At 34.0% G+C, this 25,278-nt stretch overlaps 3 protein-coding genes across 4 annotated transcripts; 1 reads left to right on the forward strand and 2 right to left on the reverse strand.

The window, feature by feature from the left end:
- Positions 1 to 1,299: 1,299 nt before the first annotated feature.
- Positions 1,300 to 2,715, reverse strand: LOC133307477 (omega-6 fatty acid desaturase, endoplasmic reticulum isozyme 1). Its single transcript, XM_061507989.1, has 2 exons — positions 2,649 to 2,715; positions 1,300 to 2,481 (listed from the first exon to the last, which is right to left on the reverse strand). Exon 2 carries the CDS (start codon positions 2,461 to 2,463, stop codon positions 1,315 to 1,317), a length of 1,149 nt encoding a protein of 382 aa, XP_061363973.1. The 5' UTR covers positions 2,464 to 2,481; positions 2,649 to 2,715; the 3' UTR covers positions 1,300 to 1,314.
- Positions 2,716 to 6,512: 3,797 nt separating this feature from the next.
- On the reverse strand, positions 6,513 to 13,091 carry LOC133307473 (uncharacterized protein At2g38710-like). 2 transcript variants are annotated; one of them, XM_061507984.1, is made up of 5 exons: positions 12,749 to 13,091; positions 10,183 to 10,302; positions 9,696 to 9,810; positions 8,610 to 8,703; positions 6,513 to 7,006 (listed from the first exon to the last, which is right to left on the reverse strand). In XM_061507984.1, the coding sequence occupies exons 1-5, from the start codon at positions 12,850 to 12,852 to the stop codon at positions 6,804 to 6,806; spliced, it is 636 nt and encodes a 211-aa protein (XP_061363968.1). In that variant the 5' UTR covers positions 12,853 to 13,091; the 3' UTR covers positions 6,513 to 6,803. The 2 variants fall into 2 exon arrangements, with proteins under 2 accessions (XP_061363968.1, XP_061363967.1); XM_061507983.1 differs by having other exon boundaries at positions 8,610 to 8,699; positions 9,692 to 9,810.
- A 9,654-nt stretch (positions 13,092 to 22,745) lies between these two features.
- LOC133307471 (uncharacterized) lies at positions 22,746 to 24,980 on the forward strand. Its single transcript, XM_061507981.1, has 3 exons — positions 22,746 to 22,944; positions 23,029 to 23,112; positions 24,619 to 24,980. The coding sequence occupies exons 1-3, from the start codon at positions 22,801 to 22,803 to the stop codon at positions 24,643 to 24,645; spliced, it is 255 nt and encodes an 84-aa protein (XP_061363965.1). The 5' UTR covers positions 22,746 to 22,800; the 3' UTR covers positions 24,646 to 24,980.
- Positions 24,981 to 25,278: the final 298 nt, after the last annotated feature.

Below are 25,278 nucleotides of genomic sequence, written 5' to 3' on the forward strand. Positions count from 1 at the left end.
AAGATGGAATATATATTTATTTAATTGTTTTAGAAAAAAAATAAATGTAAAATACTTTTTCTTAAAATAATAAGCTAAACTGCACTCAATCTGATTTAGGTGAGATTAGATTCAGAAAAAAAAATTAAATACTTAAGATAATTATAATTAAAAAGTAAGAAGACTTCGTAATTTTATATATTTTTGAAATGAGGTAGGTTATACTTACAATCTTTTTTTTACCTCTTACAACCATATCTTAACACCATTAATTTCTGCCAATCAACAGTTATGATTTTTGTAAATTAAACTCATTAATTAATTATTAATTATTGTAAATTAATAATTAATTAATGAGTTTAATTTGTGAAAATCATAACCGTTGATTGACGGAAATCAACGGTGTTAAGATATGGTTATAAGAGGTTGTAAAAAAAAAAAGTTGTAAGTATAACTTTCTTCTTATAATTATTTACGTTTATTTTTAAATTTTTTAATGTTAAGTTATAAATGAGTAATTAATAATAATAATTCAATAAAAGAAAAAAATTAAAGATGAGAATATAATTTCTAAAATAGTATAGAAATCAATTTAAATTATTGCTTTAAATGGTTATGTGTCATATTTGTTTTTTTTTTTTAATGAGATTATCTCATTAGCAACATTTAACGCATTCACAATAGAATAATGAATTTTGGATCTGGCAGTGAAATTGTAGCCGTAATCAGAAAATGAAAATTACAGGTAAGTCGGTCTAATAACTTTTTAAAATATGGGATCCATATCTCATTTTCATTTCCCTATTTTTAACTGTTGGAGGGGACCCAATTCCATAAAATAATTTGTATGGAATTTCATTGTAAGAAAGAGCAATATCTACCGTAGTTAATAACTTAAATAAACAAAGTAAAAGAATAAGAACAAAAATAAACACATGCTAAAATTAAAAGACCAAGAGCTTAGTTAAGCCAAAAGAATTCGAATTATTTTGTATATCGCTTTTTAACCTCTTTTTATTAAATTTGATTGGTTTATTTCCGAATACCTACGCAAAATAGGAGCGTTTGTTCACATCTACCACCCCCCATTATCAAATATCAATAATGTTGTTACACGCATTTGTCTCTTATCATTTGGGAAAGGAAATCATAAAACTCTTTCCACATTTAACCAATACTATGATTATTATTATTATTCCACCATAACCATGATTACAAGAAGCTGCTTCATAATACAGTAGTCCATTACCGGGCAAGTCCACTTATTTAACTTTTTATTCATGTAATATAACACAAGATTTTCAACTCTCACTATTATGGCCCATGCTTTCTTCATCAAAACTTGTTCCTGTACCAATAAACACCCTTCTGAGGTGTTCCTTCGTCCGGTTCCACATAGAGGCACTCTTTTGCTTCCCTCCACAATGCCTTGTAAAATGGGGTGTCATCAAATTGGTAATACTCACCCAATATGGGCTTCATTGCTTTTGTTGCCTCCATTGCATGGTAATGTGGCATTGTGGAGAAGATATGATGAGCCACATGAGTATCAGTTATATGATGAAACACCTTGTTCAGTATCCCATAATCTCTGTCCACAGTTGCCAAAGCTCCCTTCAGCCAGTCCCATTCTGATGAGTCATAGTGAGGTAAAGATGAGTGTGTATGCTGCAAATAGGTTATGGTCACAAGAAAGCCATTCACAATGAGCAATGGCACCCCATAAACACAAAGCAGCAAAGCCAGTCCTTTAACAGTTACAAAACGGTAGAGCAAATAAGTTGCAGCAAACAAAGCAGCATCAGAAACATAAATTTGAAGCCTTTCCCTATCAGAGTATATGGGAGCATAAGGGTGATAGTGGCTTGCAAAACGATCATAGGGTCTGCCAGAAACATTGAAGGCCAAGTACAAGGGCCATCCTAGTGTGAGTGTGATGAGAAGAGTAAAAGCCCTCCCTGGTGGGTTGTTTATGTATTTACTGAACCATCCTACTTTGGATTTTGGTTTTGGAACAAACACTTCATCACGGTCAAGGGAACCTGTGTTGGAGTGGTGGCGGCGATGACTGATTTTCCATGAGAAATATGGGACTAGAAGTGCAGAGTGAAGGATCAAACCCACCAAATCATCAACCCATTGGTACTTACTGAAGGCATGGTGACCACACTCATGAGCAATCACCCACACCCCAGTGAGAATGCAACCTTGGAGAACCCAATATATGGGCCAAGCAATGAAGGAAAGTGGATGAGGAAGTAGGTGGAAGTAAGTAGTGGCAATGTAGAGAAGGAAGGCCAGTGAAAGGTCATAAACCACATAGGAGAATGAATAAAGGAGAGAGCGCTCAAAGCAATGTGGTGGAATAGCTTTCTTGAGTTGGCCAACAGTGAATGGGGGTTTTGTGTGTGGAACCCGTGAGAGATGCTTCTGCTGAACTTCAAACTTCGGTTGAGGGGCAGTGACACAGCCTCCACCTCCCATTGTTTCGTTAGAAAGACCCTGTATGAAAGTAACAAGGAGTTTGGTTCAGTTGCTGAACATTTAATATCCAACAGAACTACAACCCTCAATATTAATTTTAAACCAGAAAGTGAAAAATCTAATGACACTGATAACTACAAAATGAATGGTAGTCATAGAAAATTTAGATTTGATTAAACCATGACCAGAAAATAAAAAGCAACCGGCACCAAATGTATGTGATCCTCCTCTACTGTGGCATTATAGCCAATTATTTATATAATAATAATTGTCGATATTTTAGGCCTACTAGAAAAAAGAGAAAGTAAAGAAAGGAGCAGTAAATGCATAATCCAATTCAAGAGTTTTCATGAATAAATTATGAACACCATATAATTGCCAAAAGAGTTCAAATATCCAATAGTGCAGGCTTGTACAATTTAACTCAACATGCCTAGTGGCTATTATTATCATTTCCCCCCCTCATTTAACAAGAGTGCATCTGGTAATATTTGGTTAAGTTTTCTACTCATGGAAATTTAAAAGGCGACAGAGGCTACCAATACTAACAGGGAAAAAAACAAGGACAACAGTGCATCAAGGTTAGCCACCACAGTACCACACTGCAGTTTGCAAGGGGTTGCAGTGTCACAGACTCACATGCGCAGCTCAATAGCTGTAAGGGCATGATTTTAAGGTCCACTGGTTTAGTATACGTGTGAAGCTAATATGCAGAAACAAAAACATATGTGTGAGGCTAACATACAAAACCAAACATGATGACAATAAATCACAGAGCAGTGAGGGCCCAGAATAATTATGACAATCAATTTGCAAACCTGCCATTAAAACCAATGTGCTCTGTGAGAATATTTTCAGTGCTCACACATCATATAGAAATGTTTCCTCCTAATTTTTACTGCAATCAAAATGAAATCTACCAGAGAAACAACACAAGGGATTGAATAAGTTAAATGAAATGGCAATAAGTTTCTAGTATGGTAATAATCCATAAAAATAAAAAACAGAACTCTCAGCCTTTCTATAGTTTCATTAATTTCAAATCAAAGTAAAGAAGATTAAGTAAAAGAGAAAATTACCAAAATATACTTCCAGTATATCACTTACAGTCAGTGGGGTACCAACACTGTCACATAACATGCAGCTAAACTGCAAGCAGAACAGATGGAGTGCTTTTATATATTACATCCATTTCTCACCGATCTTATAATCAGTGAGAGACAAAAATATCAGTCCCAAGAAGGCGTAAAGGTGGAAAAAAAACAAGAGAAAAGGACAAAAGAAGCAATGAAAACAAGAAAACTTCAATAATATATGTATTTATATAAATTTGTTTGCCATTTTTCTCCCTTGACTAGTAATTGGTGGCAGGAAAACAAAAATTATTAAAGAAAAAAGGAGAGGGTTGGGGGAAGAGGACAATTGCCAACAGAATAATCTATGTTTTGAAGAGATATTCCTACGGCTATGTGAGAATTTGCATGTCACACTCATATACAAGGAACAAAATAAGAAATCCTATAAAACTAAATAACATAAAGGGCGTTGTCCCCAAGAAAGAAACTAAATAAAAGAGGAATCTTCACAGATTCCAGAGTATAATTAAAGAAAAAGAAAAAAGAAAGGGGACATTATCAATCAAATTGCCAATATAAGACCACTGGGGATAATAGAAACTGCGGTTTAACATAAATACGCTGAGATTCATATCTAGTTGGTAATGGATACATAATTCTTGCATGTGGTGTGAGAAATAAAATACAACAAATATATATAAAAAAATTGTTTGCATTTTCTCATTGAGATTGTAAAACCAAACCCAGAAACTAATTGCATAAATGGTCCAGATTTCAAAGAAATATGATCAAAAACTGGTGTTACTATATTTAGTGCACAAGAGAAAGCATAAAACCCAATAAAAATAAATGTGAAGTCCAGCACATTGTAATAAAATTTCAATCATTCATCCCTTGTTTCAGATTGTAGAAAGACCAAAAGAAAAGGAAAAAAAGCTTTTCAATAAAAAAGTTAATTGGGTATGAAAATCCACATGCATTGGTGAGATTAAAGATATGGATACAACGAAAACCAAGAGCAATTGGCTTCAATCACGGAGAAGAATGCAATGTGAAACACACATGAATTCACGTATAAAACACTGAGACTCAAAGGTTATTAAAAGTACCTACTTAGATGCTGTAAACGATTTTATTTGATTATGTTTTTTCCCTAACAGAGATAAGAGAAGCGCTACTCTCAGTCTCTGCTTCTTCGGCCTTAGTTATGGTATGTCTTTGGTTGGCGTTATTTTGGGTTAGTGACTCAATGCTATATTATTTTTGAAATAGGATATTCGGTAAAGGATTTCTCCATATAAGTTATCTTCGGTGAGTACAAAACGACGTTGTTTTAGGACGAAAATTAAGGTATTTTTGTAATTATAATATATTGCAGGATTATATAAGTCTTTATCATTATAATTTTTTAATTTTATAACCCCAAAACGACGTCGTTTTGAGCTCACTGGAGATAATTTTATATTCGGTGACTGGAAAAATACTTTTCCCTGAAATATTATGTATATATTTTTTATCTTTATTTTATTTTTTTAATCACCTTTAGATTATAATTTTAGTTGATTTTCAGCTTTTTTCTCTCTCTTGTTGAAATCACAATCTCAATTTAACGGTGTTGGAAAAAAGATAAAAGATAAGTAGAATAAGTATTAAAAAAGATAAACATAATATCATATCTCATTATTTTTTGAAATTTGTAGGTAAAGTTCATCTTGTTATGACTTTAGTTTGCTTACTGGTTGAGTTATCATCGGTATATTTTATTCATACAGTAATATGTTTAAAAATAAGGATAAAATACTATGTCTATTTTTTTTCCCCTATGTCAACCAATTTTATGTATTTCCCTTCAACTGTTAGATTATAATTTGAAATGTCTTTCAGATTTTCTCTCTCCTTCCATTATTAGTTGAGATTATGATTTAAAAGAAGTAGATAAAATAAATATAATATTTTATCCCATATAAATATATAAAATATTCGTGTTTTATTGCAATGTTTTTAAAATTTTATAACTTAGTTATATATAATGTTCAAAATTATATCTTTTGTTTGAATCTCACTATACGATTGTTTCGTATGGTTACATTTTTATCAATGTTATTTTTAAATAAATTTAAAAATATGTATGATTGATATTTAATATGTTAAGAATTCCAATAATGAGAAAAAGAAATGGGAGTGAGAGCGAAAGTTAAGTAGCAAATATTAAACTTAAATATTTAAAAAAATAATTAAAAATTAAAAATATTTAAGAAAACATTTAAAATTATAAAATATATGTGCTATACGTAATTATTTTAGTTAAAATTTAAAAAATATTAAAAAAGTATAAATAAAGAGCTTAAAATTAAAAAATAGGTTAAAAATATTATATATATTCTTTAAGGACTATAAATGAAGAGATTTAACTATTCAAAGAAAATACATCCTGATTTAATACATAAGAATAAATCATTAGGTTATAAGATAATTTTTATTCGCATATAATGAATTACTCTTTCGAAGAATAAAAATCCCAGCGAGAAGCAAACACATCGAATCACATGCAGCCAATATTAAAACATTATTTTCTTACATAGAAAATATTTAAGAAAAAATATCTATCCTTTTAAAGGATACAAGTTTATATCATTTTAGATCCTAAATTTCCGTCCATCAACGGTTATAATCTATTGGGTCAAATTTAATGGGCCAAATTTATTATGAATTAATTAATAATTTTAATCTAATAAATTATAACCGTTGATGGACGGAAATCAACAGTTAAGATCTAAAAAGATATAAACTTATATCCTTTAAAAAAGATAGATATTATTCCCATTATTTAAACATATGTTATCATGCTCCTTAAGTGATTGTCAATCCTGATCATCATATAAGGATTTAATAATCATGAATACAAGACTCACTACTCGGAGAGAGATTGAAATTCCAGTTATCAATAAGAAACATAAAACAGTTCAACGAAGAGAGAGAGAGATTAAAGTTCCAATTATCAACAAGACTGACATAAACAAGTTCAACAGTGCTGCAGCTTTCTTAAGCTACTGAATTCAGTGACAGAAGGACGTTCACAAAAACCAAGTCCAGAGTTATGTAGTTTCTTCAAAATCAAATGAATTTGAAGAATGTAAAAAGTTGCACCAGTCACAGTAGTTCGGTTATGAAAAAAAATTGCACCAAGTTTTTTTTTTGGAAAAAGTATTCAATCTTTCACCAAAGAAGATGTCCAGCTTTAGAAAATGTTGTCTGAAAAAATAACTAATTGCGCAACTTAGCTCCAAGAATAGATGGAGCTTCACCTCTTGCCTGCTTCACATAGGAAACATATTCACCATAGTGCATAGTAAATAAGGTGCTTTGGTATTTGGTTAGCTGTATGTTCTTTCTAAGTGACTCTTTGATTGTACCATTATAGCCTGCTTTACGAATCAAGGAGTCAATGGCCTCTATTTTAGTCCAACCTGAAACCCAAGCAAACAAAGATAAGCAATGCTACATGTTGGTTTCCCACCCTCTTAGATGACCCCTAATAAGAATGAGAAACGGAGGGTCATACGACTCAGTAAAACTGAGTGCAAGATCCTTAAGATTGCAATTAATAAAATTTATTTCTAGAAATAATCCTTGTTTAAGAACTTCCAGCGAAAAAAAAAGGATATACGATCACCGTGCAGTTGGTTAAAATATAAAATACAGGCATAATTCCAAAAATAAAAGCATAACCGGAAGTTGGATTTGGACACTTGGGTCAAGTTAAATTGGTTAGTTCGTAGATAAAATGTCATAAGAAAAGAAACACTAGTAGTTACTGTCATGCATTGTCATTATCGACCACATTGTCTATTCTTGTTTACTTGCCTAAGTTTTTAGCTTAGAACTCTTCCTAATGCAACAAAAATACATACGAGGAAAACCCTTCATGGCCTCTGATGAATATTGCATTATTGCTTAAACAAAGGCTAAAATGCAACCCCCCCCCCCCCCCCCCCCCCCCCCACATCAACTACAGGTCAATTTCAGAAAACCTCCAGTTGAAAACTCAAAAGAATCAGCTCCTTCAACTTATCAAATCGTGCACATTGACTCCTTACAGAGGGTTAATTCTACACTAGGTTGCACAATTTGGTAAGTTTAAGGAGTTCAGTTGCTGAGATTTGAACCAAATGTGAGTTTTCTTAAACTGACCTATAGTTAGGGGGACTCCTTGCATTTTAGAGTAAAAAAATAAATTAACTGTAGGAAAGGAAAAACCTAGCAAAACTTATATGCAAGTAAAGGTGCAAAAAGATCTAACAACTTTGCTCAGACACGGCTGGGCACTTGTTTTTGAATTATAAGGCACTTACTTTCATATGAAATGATTTGTTTATGGTTTTTGATTACCATTGGGTGCGCGCTTCTACTTTGGAAACAGTTTTAGATGGTTAGGTATACAGATTTTGGCAAAAAAAAGGAAGAAAATTTGTTTTAGAAATTTGCACTTTACATTTGATGCAGTCCCTTGGTGCATTTGGTTAGAGCAGAATGCACGCGTATTTAAGTGGGTCTCACTAGGCCAATTTTTTTTACATACTTAGCATTGCTTCCCCACCATGCAGAGTGAGATACGTGGCAATGTAGGTAAATATGAACTCAGATTGATTTTAACAAGTAATCTGAACTGGTAGGTGTAGTATAATTAACCTAGAATGCACAACAATTCATCCACTCTGCTCCTCAACTTGCTATGAAAGGATTGTATCTATGGCCACTTCTTAGTGTTCTGCTGCTAATTGTTTTGAGGGGGGTCACCATCTCAAATATGCATATAGATTGGGTGGGTGGCTGCTCTTAGTTTATGATTTTTCAGGTTCTCTGATTTTTTATTTCTTTATTTTTTTCAGTTTTGAAGGATATCTTATCCTCCTTATAGATGTATCTTACTTATCTCCTTTTTTCTAATGAATTTTATTTTACTATTGAAAACAAAATACTCATGACAACTTTGTATTAGTGGCATTGCAATCTGTTGACTAACTTCACTTCCCAAATGTGAAACACAGCTCAATGGTTAGCACAAGTTACCTTCATTCGCAGCCACTTCAGGCAGGTATGTGGCACTTCGCCTGGTGTTATAGTCAGGATCAGAAAATTCAATAATTATACCATGCTTTCCTACCTGCAAGAAAGAAACCAGCAGAATCTGAATGTGCAAAAATAATGTGCAAAGGATCTAAAACAAAGCCATCAAAACTAAGAGCCTTCTCCCTGTCCACTTTCTGAAATTACTGACTCACCATCTCCATCACAAATCCTTTTTATAAGCAGGATACTAATCCAAATCCTCCAAAATAGGCCCAGAAAGAAGACATTAAAATTTAGTAGTCTCATCTGATTGATATTAGATCACTAATTATATAACTTTACCCTCCACTTCCAATTATTAGTCTATGTTTAGAAGGGTGAGTTTGTAAGCCACTTTTTCCCCACTAGGCGACATTTTCATCTGGATTGAATTCATATAATATCCGAGTCATACTAAGAGTTAGCATAAACTGTAAACTTTAATTATAAACATTAGTATGAATGAATCACGTGATACTTTAATTCTAGTTGTTTATGACATGTGACAGATGTTTTTGATAAGATGTAACAGATCACCAGAACTCTTTTCAACTGTATAGCAAATAAATCTTTTTGAAACATGGTACAACAAACAATAACTTTTCAACATAAAGCATTTCAAATGAGAACGACAACCTCCAAATCTAATAGCATGCAATTTTTGCACATAATAATAAAATATATGTATATTTTAAAAAAATTGAAATAAAAAATGAAAATAAAAAAATAAAAAACAAAACCGATAGAATAGAGCAAAGCTGACATGATCACCGGGTGTTGAAAAAGAAATATTGGGAGAGGGGTAATCCTTAGAACATAAAGCAAATTGGGTTGCATATATTTTTGCTACCATCTTAAATGCTTGGCCACCATTGCAGTTCTTTTCCCTTCCCACTAAAATAGTAAATGATAAAGATTAAAAAAAATTAACTCCATAACTAACTTGGACCACAACGTAGTAGATTGCTACATAGGTTAAATAACATTTCTACAGTCATTTTCTGCCAATTACGACCTAGAAACCAAAACAAGTAAATTAGCACCTACCTCCCAGTCAAGGTAATCGTCAGCAGTTTCATAATCAGTAAGAATAGAGACTGTACATTCCAATAAAGGAAGCTCTTTAGCCTGTATGGGTGGGAATCTGCGATCCCTGAGAGCGCTGCAAGATATTTCAGAGGAAAAACATGGACAAGTAAGAATTATACAGGTTTGAGGCCACTCAAATGTAGAGTACAGAAAGCTAACAGATAAATGACACTTGCCTGGAAATTTTTCCAAGAGAAGTGATTAAACTAAGAGGAAAAGGAAAATTAAGGAACATGCTGTCACATTACTTAATGAGCCCACATGCTTAAATTTCCATGGGACATCAGCTAAAAGAGATATATGCATGTATTATCTTGGACAGAAACATTTTTCAATTCATAATTGAATATATGTAAATTCACACTTTGAAATATGTTCATTAATTTCACTGCAAGATGGTCCCTTTCTAAGGAATCTTCCTTCAATTACTAATACATCAACAAACCTGTTCAGCGCATAATCTCTGAACCCATTGATCAAGCCACGTGCTTCTAGAGAACCAATGCACCCACGAAGACGAGGCTCCCCACCATTTACCACTTTCTTCCATGTAACAAACAATGGGCTGAAACAAAGCATAATTGCTTCAAACTGGGATATCATGGCATAGTGCTCAAATATAAATTATCATTTCATCAGAGGGAGAAATATTTTCATTCTTAAAACTAAAAAACCAAGTCTTAAAAATTTGTAAGTATTAAAGCATAAAATAGATAATATTAATGCTCATTCAAACAACAAAATGGCGTATTTACAAGAAAAAGTATATGACAAACATTTGTCAGAGCGAAGTCACATAGAGAAGCACCAAAAGTTTTAAAAGAAATATATCAAGTTAGTCTGCATAGATATGCAATTATACAACAACATACAAATTAATTGTTGAGAAACTGAATTGCAACATTTTCTTCTTGTTATAGATGTGTATAATTCTTACATAATTCAATAATAGTACAACCCATCAACATGTAAGACCGGTTCAAATGTAAAACCCAAATAATCCTCTGGCCGTACAAAACTTATTGCCAAGGGGGTGTCTGTCAAAACTCCAAAAACCATAAGACTAACTGACTAAGTACAGTACAGTTAATTAAAATCATGTGTTTGGTAATTACACAAATTTTCAGAAACTGGTTCATGCCTAATCCGTTGGTACGTCAAAACTAATTTAAAAAATCCTTCATCAGTTAGCTTTTACGAAATCAATTGTTATTTGAGCCATAAATTTCTTGATTACGTTTTTCTTTTTACTCTAATGACAAATAAACACTGTCAGAGAACCCAAAGATGCTATAAATCGGGTCTTTTTTTATTGGTGTCATAGAACCCAAGACAAATAAACAATGTCACATAACCCCCCAAAATAAACCTCACTCTTGCAAGTAAACTTCACTCTTGCATATTAAAACACTGTCAGAGAACCCACCCAAAATGTTTGGAACAGAGAAAAGATGGTTGCTTGTCTCAGAGAGACAAGAGAGAAAGGGAGGTTTAGGTCGACGGAGAGAAAGAGAGAGAGAGAGAGTGGGTAGAGGGGTTCGAATAAAAATAGGGTTAAAAGATGATTTAACCCCTAAAATATTACTGTCAGCAAGTTAAATCGAGGGCAAAACTAGAATCATACATCCCTTCCCCGTAACGCTGCAATAGTGCGGCGTTTTAGCTGCTACCATGAACCATCACGTGCGTAGTGGCGAGCAGCGGCTGGGTGCCACAATGCGCAAAAGCAATGCTATTGATAACTATGTTCTAATGTGTTTTGAAAATTAAAAAAATGAGTCACTAAGATTCACCAAGCAACATTTGATATCAAGTAATTCAAAATAAATTATGGACAAACTACAATGTGAAACCCACTCATATAGACAGTAATAAAACAGTCTACTGGGAATATTGAACACACAAGGAAAATAGATAGAAAATCATAAATTCTTATTTGAGACCATCATTGTCAAAGGAAAAATGGATTAACAAATTCACGGATCCAGACAATTAAAAGACATTTATGATTCATAGTTCAGCACATACAACCATGACAAAAATAGTCATCATCAAAAGGAACATTAAACATAGAACAAGACTCTTCTATAGTCATGAGTACTCATGACTCATGCTTCAGAATGGCTGTATAGTATATCGACTTAACAAACTTAACAAATATTAAGTACTAACCATATTTTGGGGTTCTCACAAGGAAAGACATGCATAAGTCACTCCTCGTAAGTCTTTGATTTTTAAACCAGAATTTAATTTTAAAGCATGTTCTTTCAAAACTTATTCCCTCCATACATAAACACAAAAGAAGATGACGAGTATTTAATGGGGAAAAAGAAAATTCCACATAACTTTTTAATTTGACGGGGAACAATCTACATGCAAATAATATTAAAGCAGTAAATGAGAACGTACGTGTTTCTTTGATGTACTTGTTCTTGATTCAGAAGAGAAAGACATAATAGTTCTCAGAGCTATATAACTCAATGCCCAAGCAAATGCTAAGATTCAATTCAAGATCTACTTTACAGTGTTTCCCCAGCATCATATACACTCAAAGGTCAAAAGTCCAAAAGACAGTGCAACAAACTGTTCAATTTAAATTGTGCTTTGCGAAGTGCAATGCCCATCCCAGTTTTCACTATAACATGATAAGTAACATCTAAAAAATTTTAAAATATCTTTCTCCACTTCCGAATACCATTTTCTCCTCTACCAAATAAATGTTAGTCCTTGATTGGTCAGCCATGATAACCCATTGCAGGATCACTTATATTTGCAATACATAATAAGGGGGAAATGAACCAGCAGATAAGAGAGTGAAATTTACACACACAAAAAAAAGGAAGATTAAAGAACTATCATCAACATCACTACATTTAAACAACAACTCATCACTTCAAAAATACGTATCAGCCCTTGAATTCTTCCCATTTATACGAAGATACGAGTAATATATTATTCATTAAAAAAACAAAAAACAGCGAAGAAAATAGCGAGAGAGAGAGAGAGATTACTGTTGACCATCGTCGAAGGAGGGAGGAGGAGCTTCCTCGCTGTTGTAGTGAGCGACGAGGGTGTCGAAGCAGTACACAACCATTTCCTTGTTCGCCGACACCATTTTCAACAACTTTCGGTTCTAGCTTTCGTTTTTTTTTTTTTCCTTAAAATTTATGAAAAATCGATTAGTTTTTTGTTCTTTTTCTTTTTCTTTTTCTATTTTTTGTTAAACGAGTTCTTCGGAACAGCCTTTCAGAACCTCTTAGCCGATCGGTTTCTTCAGTTCTTCAGAAACAATAATACAAGTGAGTCTTTGAAGGTGGACCCCATCCCATATACAATCAGAACCTTTTCCTTTTTCTCTTCTCACTCCATGCGGGTTCCTTGCAAGTATCGTGCACCTCTCCAAAATAAAAAATAAAATAAAATAAAAGTTCTGCTTTACCATATTGCCCCTTTCACTTTTTCTGTAAAGTTGGTCCCTCAACTCACTTTATTATCACTTTATTCCACATTGAAACTTTTTTTTTTTTTTTATGTTTGTTATAAAAGGGTTCTATTTTCCTGTGTCGTTGGAAATAAATATTTCCTATTATAAATACATGATGAGATGAAGTTCATCACCTATTACAAAAAAAAGTGGTAGTACAATTTTTTTTTTATATAAGAGCATGAGATAGTTATTTATGTAAAATGAGAGAATAATTTTTCTTATTATATTATAGGAGATAAAATTATCTTACATATATAAAATCTATGAGGTCTTTGTAAAGTTATATGAAAAGAAGATAGGAAAAAAATATAAATTTTACACATTTTTATATGCAATATATTAATTTTTTATGATACTCATTTTGACAAGTTAGAGTTTTAGATTCAGCTGCCTTTTTAAAAAGCAGACATGAATATTTTTATTATTATTGTCGTATTAACTCAAAGTTTAAGTTTCTTCTCTCAGTAATTTTAGACCACATTGGACTTTTTGTGAATTTTTTTGTCTAACCAGTTCATAAAAACCTATTCAATATAAATAAGTTCACTGCCACATGATCATTACGATAATTAATTTATAGAGTATTTGTACATTGTACTTACTATGTAGTTAAAATATTGATTTATCATTATGATTTTATAAAAAAATTTATCAAAATAATTTTATTAATATTTCAAACACTTTTATGTTTTTATTATTTTTTATGAATTTTTTACATTATGTTTTTACATTTTATGATTTTTTATTTCTTTTCAATTTTACATAGAATCTCAATTTTAAGTATCACTAAACTGCTAAAGTAACCCAAAAAAAGTAGTCCAAATGATAATAAAAAATTGATCATGGCCCACAAACAAATCTTTCCTAAAGGCCAGGAAGTAGCAGCAAGATGGGCCGACACCGCTAGTGACTAGATCAGGCCCAATAATTAATGGGCCTATGGGTGTGGGTAGACAACACTGCTTGATACACACTCCCACAACGGACATTACAAGCTGGCAGACACATTTGTCATTTGACATCCGTTCCAACTCAATGAACAAGAAGTCAACAACAACGCATTAGCAATTTTTAAAAAGAAGGGAAAAAGCATATTTGGCTAGGGCGTGCATATGTTAAGAAAACAAAACAAAACAAAATCAAGGGCTGTAATGCGTTCTACTGTTTATATGCAGAATCTTTAAGGAGATGTACGATAGGGGGATTTTTTTAGATACCTTAAAAAGTGAACGTAAATTTTCAAGAAAATTATGTTTGGTATCATATTTCAAAAAATTAGCCCGGAAAAATAATACATTTAGGAATCTATTTTGTGTGTAAATTATGAATGAAAATTTCATCCAAGAATATCATGTTGGAAATTTTTTTAATTCCTCTAAACCTTTTGGTGATAACTATCACCTACAAGCCAAGATCTATCATACCAAATCATAAAGAAATAAGAACCTAAAGGTGGAGGCATACCTGTCTCCATTGCAGCGGAATAACTTTTATCTTGTCTCTTGGGGTTTGTAGTCTTCCTCAGTCAAATCACCCTAAAACCGAATTCCTTAGTGTGCCGTCTCTCTCTTGATGGGGAAGAGAAACTAGGGTTGTTCATTTGACGTATTGGGGACCATAACCCTTTTATAGTGTTTTTATCTTTATTGTTGGGCCAATAAGCTTCCATTATACCTAGTTGGCCCAACACTGGTATCCACTCATTCAGCCCATACTCACTTAGGAATCTATTTGGGAATATTTACCTGATCACTTTAATTTACCCAATATATATAAATAGCACAATATAATTATTAATATAATATGTGACCCACAATAATTATTAGAAAATATAATTTCCTAACAATCTCCCACTTGGGCCACATATTAACTTGAGATAATTATATCGTATATCTTTAGTGCGCAACTGTATGCTATTTTTCTTTAGATTCCTCCTTAGATACAATCTGGTCCACCTCCTATATCAATATGAGATCATGGCGGCTTTTGTCACTTTCAAGCGTAACTAAACCTTCCATGGTCATCGCACCAATATATTCAATGACATAGATCAAGTATGGATGAATGGCATGGAAATTACATGCAATGTGATCTTACCATGCCTATTTCCAACTGGTCCTACTTTAATCTTTATGAGATCAATCCTAAATTTTCTGCATACACAAAGCAGAAACACAAGCACAAAATATAATACATTCAGAGGGAAAATATCATTGAATTCTTTATTCTGCAGAAAACAAACATAAGAATATTTCATTTATTTATTTACATGGAACACCAACATAAAGAACTCCCACTAAATCGTAGTGTCATCGAACAAAACAACACCCATATGAGCAGTATGCTCGTGAAAGACCTTAGGCACTAAGCCTTTAGTAAGCGGATCCGCAAGCATGGAGTTCGTCCCTATGTGTTCTATGGAAATCTGTCCACTCTGAACTCTTTCCTTAACAACCAGAAACTTTATATCGATGTGCTTCGATTTTGAAGAGCTTCTGTTGTTGTTGGAGTACAACACTGCTGCCCTATTGTCACAATAAATCTTCAGTGGCCTTTCAACACCACTCACTATATGCAGCCCTGTGACAAAGTTTCGCAGTCATACCCCATGGTTGGATGCCTCAAAACAAGCTACAAATTCAGCGGCCACAGTAGAGGAAGCTACGAGTGTTTGTTTAACACTCTTCCAAGAAATAGCTCCTCCAGCCAACATGTAGACATAACCTGACGTGGATCTTTTACTATCTTGGCATCCAGCAAAATCAGAGTCAGTATATTCGACGATCTCTAATTCATCTGACCTCCGATATGTAAGCATATAATCTTTAGTTCTCTTTAAATACCGCATAACCCTTTTGCCTGCTTTCCAATGATCCATTCCTGGATTGCTCAAGTATCTTCCTAACACTCCCACTATAAATGCTATATCAGGGCGAGTACAAACCTGGGCATACATAAGGCTTCCTACTGCCGAAGCATAAGGTACCTTTGTCATCTCTATCATCTCAAGCTTACCTTTAGGGCATTGGGCGAGACTAAACTTGTCTCCCCTAGATATGGGCGTATCTCCTGACGTACAATCCTTCATGCCAAATCTATCCAGAATCTTTTCAATGTAGGCCTTTTGTGATAACCGTAGGATACCTTGAGCGCGATCTCGAAGTATCTGTATTCCTAAGACAAAAGATGCATCACCAAGGTCCTTCATCTCAAAATCTTTAGTGAGAAATTTCTTGGTTTCATGTAATAAGCCTATATCGCTACTGGCAAGTAAGATATCATCAACATATAGTATCAGGAATATGAATTTACTCCCACTGAACTTGTGATACACACAATCTTCCACTAAGTTCACCTCAAAGCCATAGGAGATAATAACCTGATGGAATTTGTGGTACCATTGACGAGAAGCTTGCTTAAGGCCGTAGATGGACTTTTTCAATTTGCAAACCATAGACTTTGAATCTCCCAATACAAAGTTTTCTGGTTGCACCATATAAATTGTCTCATCAATGTTGCCATTGAGAAACGCTGTCTTTACGTCCATCTGATGTAGCTCCAAATCCAAATGAGCCACAAGCGCCATTATTGTCCTAAAGGAGTCCTTCGTAGAAACCGGAGAGAAAGTCTCTTTATAGTTTATGCCTTCTTTCTGAGTGAAACCTCTAGCAACTAGACGTGTCTTATATCTTTCGATGTTGCCATTTGAATCCCGTTTGGTTTTAAATATCCATTTACAACCAATGGGTTTCGCACCTTTAGGCAACTCAATAAGATCCCAAACGACGTTGTCTTTCATAGATTGCATCTCATCTTTCATGGCATCAATCCATTTATGAGCATTAGATCTTTCTAAGACTTGTTGGAAGTTGATTGGATCATCTTTCTTCAAGCTTAAAATATTTTCATGCTATTGAAGAAACACAATATAATCATCCAGAATTGCATTTCTCCTTTCCCTAGTGGATCTCCTTAATGGCACTTCTTGAGTTTGTTGAGTTTGTTCTATAGGTGGCATAAGGGGTGATTCATTATTGTCTTGACCCAAAATAATGTCAGGGACCAAAGCCTGTTCCATAACAATGTCATGAACAGGGACCTGATCATTAATTGCTTGTTCCGTAATTGCATCTTGAATGATGACAATATTAGGAAGAGAAATATTATTTTCTTCCTCATCAAAGACAACATTCTTTATTTTATCTTCCCCCCCAAACTCAACATCCTCAAGGAATCTGGCATTTCCCGTCTCCAAAAAGGATCTTGTAGTGGGATTATAAAACTTAAAGCCCCGAGAGCGTTCAACATATCCAACAAAATAACAGCTAATTGTTCTTGAGTCCAACTTTCTTTCATTTGGCCTATAAGGCCTTGCTTCTGCTGGATAACCCCAAATGTGTAAATGCCTTATGCTAGGTTTCTTTCCATTCCATAGCTCATAAGGGGTTTTTGTCACTGCTTTGCTGGGAACCCTATTAAGGATATAAACTGCAGTCTTTAGTGCTTCTCCCCAAAGTGATTCTGGCAATGAAGAATGACTAAGCATACTCCTCACCATGTCTTTAAGAGTCCGATTTCGCCTTTCCGCAAAACCATTCATGCTAGGTTTACCTGGCATTGTGTATTGCGGGACGATTCCACACTCCTTTAGGAAGATCGCAAAGGGCCCTGGACGTTGTTCACCTGATCCATCAGATCTACCATAGTATTCACCACCACGATCAGATCTAATGGTCTTAATTTTCTTGCCTAACTGAAGTTCAACTTCAGCTTTAAATTCTTTGAACACATCCAATGATTGTGACTTCTCTCTAATCAAATATAGGTATCCAAATCTTGAATAGTCGTCTATGAATGTGATAAAGTATTGTTGACCATTCCAAGAGCCTATAGGAAATGGTCCACAAATATCCGTATGAATCAATTCTAAGACGTCTGAAGCTCTGTTGGAACCTATTTTCCTTATGTTTGTCTGTTTCCCCTTTATGCATTCAATGCACACCTCAAAATCATCCAGATCAAGGGGTTCAAGAATTCCATCAGTCACAAGCCTCTGAATTCTCTGTTTAGAGATATGACCTAAACGCTTGTGCCACAGAATGGCAGAATTCTCTTTTAACTTTCGCTTTGTACCATTTGCACTCGAGTGCAATATTTCATTATCAGTAGAAACAGTATCGAGCATGTAAAGATTATCAATCAAAGAACCAGTACCAACAATATTTGAATTAAGCGAAAGACAAAATTTATTATTTCCAAATGAACAAGAATAACCAGATTTGTCCAAACTAGAAATAGAAATTAAATTCCGTCTAAAGTCTAAATGACGGTGCAACAAATGTCTCAATCAAATCCAAATAAACACCAGTTTTTAACAATAATCTAAAATTCCCAATAGCTTGAACTGCAACCTTTTTGCCATCGCCCACAAAGATGTATCTCTCAACATCACTTGGCGGTCGGCTCCAAAGGCAACCCTGCATAGACATACTAATGTGAGTAGTAGCACCAGAATCTACCCACCAAGTATCAATAGGTACAGTAGCTAAATTAATTTCAGAACAAACTAAAGTGAGAGTCATACCCTTCTTTTCGCGCCATGCCTTGTATTTGGAACACTCTTTCTTCTTGTGTCCAGATTTCTTACAAAAGAAGCAGGTGAATTTCTGGTCCTGCTTCTTTTGCTTCTTTGGCAAAGCATCTGCATTATCCTTAGCTCTCTTTCTTTTCTTGTCTTGAGAGGTTGATGCCAAGTGAGCACTATCAGTCTTCTCTCGCTGTAACCTCTCTTCCTCTTGCACGCAGTGAGAAATGAGCTCATTAAAAGTCCATTTTTCCTTTTGAGTGTTATAACTCACCACAAATTGACCGTATTGTGCAGGAAGAGAGATAATAACTAAGTACATGAGTAACTCAGAGGGAAGCTCTAACTTTAATGCCTTTAGTTTTCCAGCAAGATTAGACATTTTCATAATGTACTCCCTTATGTTTCCCTTTCCTTTATACCTCATGTTTATGAGTTTGGACAAGGTTTGACCAATTTCAGCCTTTTCATTTCGAGCAAAGTATTGCTCGAGTTCCTTAAGAAACAACTTGGCATTAGTAGTCTCAACAATCGAGCCCCTAAACGCCTCCGGAACGGAACGTTTCATGATCATCAAACACATGCGATTTGAGCGTTTCCACTTCTCAATTTTATCCGTGTTTGGATTTTCCTGAGTGGAAGTGGGTTTCTCAGTCCTTAGCGCATTGTCGAGATCCATGCAGCCGAGAATAATTTCCACATTCTCTTTCCACAGCTTGAAATTTGCCCCATTAAGCATTGGAAGCGAATTCACTCGAGCAACATAATTGGCAGCGGTAGCAGAAACTGTCTCCAGAGAACAAAATAAGATTACATACTAATAACATGTCATATCATATGTATATTCAAACATCATCATAAATAAATTACATACATGATATTGACAAATAATCCGAAGTAAAATGAGTTTATTATAAGATACCTAGCACAACATTAACATTTAGTCTGTGGACAAAAACATGAACTTGTAAGTGGTACTCTTAATGTAGTAATCAAACATTGACAATAAGTCCTGTCAAATCATAGCCTTCCTGTGAGCCGACTATGAATTACATTGAGAATTCTTGATAATTGTCACATATTTATTACCACAGGTATGTTTGTTACTTGGCCAAATAATAACCTTCCTGTGGGTCGATCACTATCCGCATAAGCAACAAACACACACATGATCACATAACATATGTTATTTGGCCAAACAATAACCTTCCTGTGGGCCGATTATTATTTGCATAAATAAAATATATTTATATGACCAACCTATTTGAAATCAAATTAACCTTTATAAATTTGGCCACTGTGGCGGCTAACAAATTTATCATATTTAATTTCAAATAGAAACTTTTAGGGATAATAAACCCATTTAAAAACAAAATAACAACAATAAAGAAAATTATTCTTTATCAATTCTCAATGTATATACATATATACATATTGTATCAATATATCATTGCAACAATTTTAAGGCCAATAGAGACGGTGATTTGCAGCAAACGGTGCAACAATGTAATTCATGAAAATCAATCATCACGAAAATCGAGACGGTAATCATAAAGTATATTTCAATTCATTCTAAAATTTTAGAGATAACACACAGTAACGGTGCAAATCAATTGTAGACTTGGCACGACAATCAAAAATTGATTTCTAATTCACGAGAATTGTCGTGGGTTGATTTCAATTGTATACAATATATATACAACATGATATATAAGAAAAGACGGAACAACCACGGTTTACACAACAACTCAGATTTAAAAAATTGATCGCAATTGATTGGATCTTATAATTATATAAACCTAATTCCCTCATGATTCAATATGATTAAGGCTCTGATACCAATTGTTGAATTTTTTTTTTAATTCCTCTAAACCTTTTGGTGATAACTATCACCTACAAGCCAAGATCCATCATACCAAATCATAAAGAAATAAGAACATAAAGGTGGAGGCATACCTGTCTCCATTGCAGCGGAATAACTTTTATCTTGTCTCTTGGGGTTTGTAGTCTTCCTCAGTCAAATCACCCTAAAACCGAATTCCTTAGTGTGTCGTCTCTCTCTTGATGGGGAAGAGAAACTAGGGTTGTTCATTTGACGTATTGGGGACCATAACCCTTTTATAGTGTTTTTATCTTTATTGTTGGGCCAATAAGCTCCCATTATACCTAGTTGGCCCAACACCGGTATCCACTCATTCAGCCCATACTCACTTAGGAATCTATTTGGGAATATTTACCTGATCACTTTAATTTACCCAATATATATAAATAGCACAATATAATTATTAATATAATATGTGACCCACAATAATTATTAGAAAATATAATTTCCTAACATATCAATCACTTGGATTACTTGGAAAATAGAAAAAAGTATGAGAAAAAGCTGATAAGAATAGAAAACTTATCCAATATTCCAGTATTATTTTTTTGGGTTTTATGTCTCTCCTTTCATAGGAGAGATTGTTCATTTTCCTGTTGATATAAAAAATGGTGAGGCCGGTTATTTGTAAAAAAAGAAAAAAAAAAACAAACACAAACTTCGAAGTGTCAGTGGGAGAGTTAAAAAAATTTCTGTAGCAGGAGGGAATTTAAACCCATTATTTTTTACCTACCAAATAATTTTTCAGTAACATTTTCGAAAAACTCTATTTTCTATCCTATTTCCAAGAATCATGATTCCTAGATAAAAAAAATTCCCCTAACTTATTATATTCAAGTAAATTGATAATAACAAGAGATTCTTAAGTTTTTTTTTTTTTCATTCAATATTATTAAATATATGTTATTTTAGAATGCGTTTGTTTTACTTTGAAACAATTAGATTTTTAGAAAAAGGTACTACAGTGATTATGTTGACATTTTTTATTTTTTTTAAAAGTTAATTATCATAATTTTTCAAAAAAAAAAAATCAATTACAAATATTCTTCAAAAAAAATAAGTACAAATAAAGTCGTTTTACTAATAAAGCTCAGCACAGTTGGTAAATAGTTGAATTCCTTAAGTATACTGATAGGGTTCGATCACTGGCCGTATATATGAAAGGCCGTGTATATGAAAATACTTTGTTGATAGAGGTTTACTCACTTAATGCGATCTCTCGTCTCAAAAGGATTAATCTTCCGAGCCGAAGGATACCTTAGGAACCAAAAAAAGCGGCTTTAACTAGGTGTGTTATTAATTTTTATTTTAAATATTTTATATTATATTTAAAATAATATATGTTATAAATATTTTAATATATATTTAAAAGTAGTCCAAAAACATTTTAGAATTCATTTATCATAATAATTCATCTAAACGAAAGGTTTGTTTGATTTGGTAAAAAGTAAAAGATAATATAATACAAAAATATATATAATATATAATATAATTATATTTCCAAAAAAATATATATATATATAATTTGATTGATTTTCAAAATAAAAGGAATTTAATTGGCAGAAAAAAATTTAGAATTTTTTACTATTATTAAATTGGGTTACAAAATTTTGTTGATAACGTTAAAAGAGGAAACAAAATTAATTACTTATGCTCCTTCATCTTTTAATGTTATTATGATGAAACAAGACACAATACAATGATATCACAATAAATTTTGCATTACTCTATCTAATCTTTATATTGTGTTGAATGATAGATATCACAATATTTTAGATTAAGTGCATTGATTATCTAGTAATTAGTAACAAAAAAAAATTATCTTACAATTCAATCACTTATCTGGTTTTCGTATTGAATTTCGATATGGATGAAAGAGTCCAACGTGTAAATCCTGTTATAGTGCGCTCACAGTAACAGGAAAAGAAGGAAATCAAAATACCACTGATGAATGATGATCATTTGGTTGGTTTGTTTTGATGAGGCTGATCCAGTTAGACCGGGCCCAGTCTCAGACACTGACCGGTCCAGTGTTATAAATTTAACTCGGAACTTCTAGGGTCTTTGACTCATTCTCCCCTCTTTGTGAATTGTGATATTCATTGTTGCAATGGCTATGAGATCGGTGCTGAGTCGAGGACTTGTGACTCGTTCCATGGACTCAACAACTCGGGGGGCTTTCACTCGCTTCTACAGCGAGAAAGGTCGTGTTCTCAGTGAGGAGGAACAGGCCAAAGAGAACGTCTACATCCAGGTGAGACCACTTTCCTTTATTCCTGTTTTGCTCTGTCCCCAGAATCTGAAATTTTAACTTTGAGGCGTTGATTTTTGTGTTCAGAAATGGGAGAGGGAAAAATTGGAGAAACAGAAGCAGGATTCTGATAAGGCTAGGGCGGAGAAGGCTAAGGATACTGCTGATAAGGTATTTGTAGGAATATTCTCATCGATTTGTGGACTTTTGATTTGTTGTTTCAGGTCTTTGAGGATGTGCTACTCTCTGTTCTGTTAACTGCAAATTTTTAATTTCTCGATCGACTTGGGAAGCTATTTGAACTTGTGACATTCGCATGTGCCTTAACTTTCTGTCTTCAAAGTAACAAATGACGATTCGTTTTGTAGCTCCTGAAGTTCTGTAATTTTCATATGATGCAGGATATTATTTGCTTTTTTTTTAACCATTTATTACCCTTATTTCAATTCTTGTCCGGGTTGAAAATCTTCTCTTTTGTAAAATTTATTTACTGTTCATGTGTCATTCTCCTGGCCTTATTGCCCGTGGTGATGGCATGATGCTGGGATCTGTGGTGGTCTTTCATGGACTTGGATATCCGTGTAATATGGTGAATTCGTTGTTTAGACGTTACATAGTAGTAGTTGAGATGTGCATTGTGACTTCAAGCTTGTTCTTCATTTTTCTTTTTTGGTTTCGAACTTCGAAGCTATTATCATTCGGTTAAATTAATTTGTTACTTTCTGTGGGGATGGGGTAGCAGTGGGTGGTAGTCTGCTACCTCTTTTATGCAATAAACACTTCAGATCATTTTAAAATTCTCTTCACCACTCAATTAGGCATATCCTTTTAAGTGAAATGATATACCCTTGAAGGACTGCAATTTTTTTGCTTTTTGATCTGAAGTGTTGGTGATAATAGAATGTCAACACAAGATGGGTAGGGCAAGGTCAATGTCCAGTGGACTAGAGTAGCTCAAGTATGGAGTGCAAGAGCTCAACTAGTGGATACTGGTGATGCTATCTTCGAATTGGGCCGGGAAAGAGTAATAGCAACAGAGACAGGAGTAATAGCAATGGAGACAAAATACACACCCCCTTCAACGGTGGAGGAGAGGGCTATTTATAGGAGGGACAGGAGAATCCCCTAATGCCAGAAAGGACCTAAAATTGTTACCCGTTGGGCTCCACCTAAAGGGTGTGGCCAGCTTATTCCTCATGATGAGGAGAGTGTGCATGTGAGGAAGTGGGTCTTGGACTGAGCCCATAATACTCATTCAGAACACTTTCAAAATGCTGATTTCTGATACAGATTTGTTTTTGTACAATATTTTTATGCTTTTGCACACTTTTTGGTTATTAAATTCAGTTTGCTGCGAATCAAGGGGGGCCTTTTACGAATGGGTGCTTGCATGGGCCACAAACAAGTGCATACAGTGGGGGGTGGTGGGGTGGTTACCTGTCACCGTGTTGTACACTTAAATAACAACTAGCCCGGGGTAATTCGTCCATCAAGTTGATGTCTTGTTTCTAGTCCACGTTATACGGATTCTATAATCTGACTGTGAAATGGGAAGACCTAGAATTATTTATTGCTTTTGTTTTGCAGCAATTTGGTGATATTGAATTTTTACCGTTGATCTAATGTTATTTGTGTTTTCCTTCTACCAGAATTTAACACTTTTTTTCTTGTCTGTAGAAACCTGAAGGGGAGCACAAGGGCTGAGTTTGTCCTTCACGCTAGTCGTCAAGGTCACTTTGGGAAATAAGCATGGGGAATAAAACACATTGACTCTGAGTGAACTTTGGTCTTTGTATAGATTGTGTTTCTTGTTTGTTTGTAGTTTCTTCAATGGTGGATGTAACCATGTTATTGCGTCAAGCTAGTTTGGTACCTTTGTTATGATATAATCCTTTCCAGTAATTTTTAACGTTTGTGGGCTGTGAGTGGGACCCAACAAGTGCCATTCTAGTCAGTATATTTTGAGAAATGAAAAAATGGAAACGGACTGTCAGTTTCACTGTAGATAGTAGAATTCGGTTTAAGATGAGTAGGTCAACTGAACAGATCGAAGCTGCTATCTGTTTTATTTAGTAACTCTATAATGCTCAAAAGGAAACGAATGCATAGAATTGTTTTATTTGGTTGTAGTATTGGGTTGAAAGATGATGACTGATTTTGAACAGAGTGCGATTATCTGGTCCAATCTATTGTCATCCTAGGTAAAAATAGCTTGGCAGCTTGTGTACCCTACATTTTTGTGGCTATGGAGTGAGCTCAAAGTTCCTTTTGGATTAGTGTACCGAAAATCTCGGCAATGGGCAGATACAAGGCGAGAATTATTTGTTGAGATAGTTG

Source organism: Gastrolobium bilobum, unplaced genomic scaffold, assembly GCF_033153095.1.
Source record: "Gastrolobium bilobum isolate Gb01-03AN ecotype WA unplaced genomic scaffold, APGP_CSIRO_Gbil_v1 utg2836, whole genome shotgun sequence".
In the NCBI taxonomy this organism is placed as follows: domain Eukaryota; kingdom Viridiplantae; phylum Streptophyta; class Magnoliopsida; order Fabales; family Fabaceae; genus Gastrolobium; species Gastrolobium bilobum.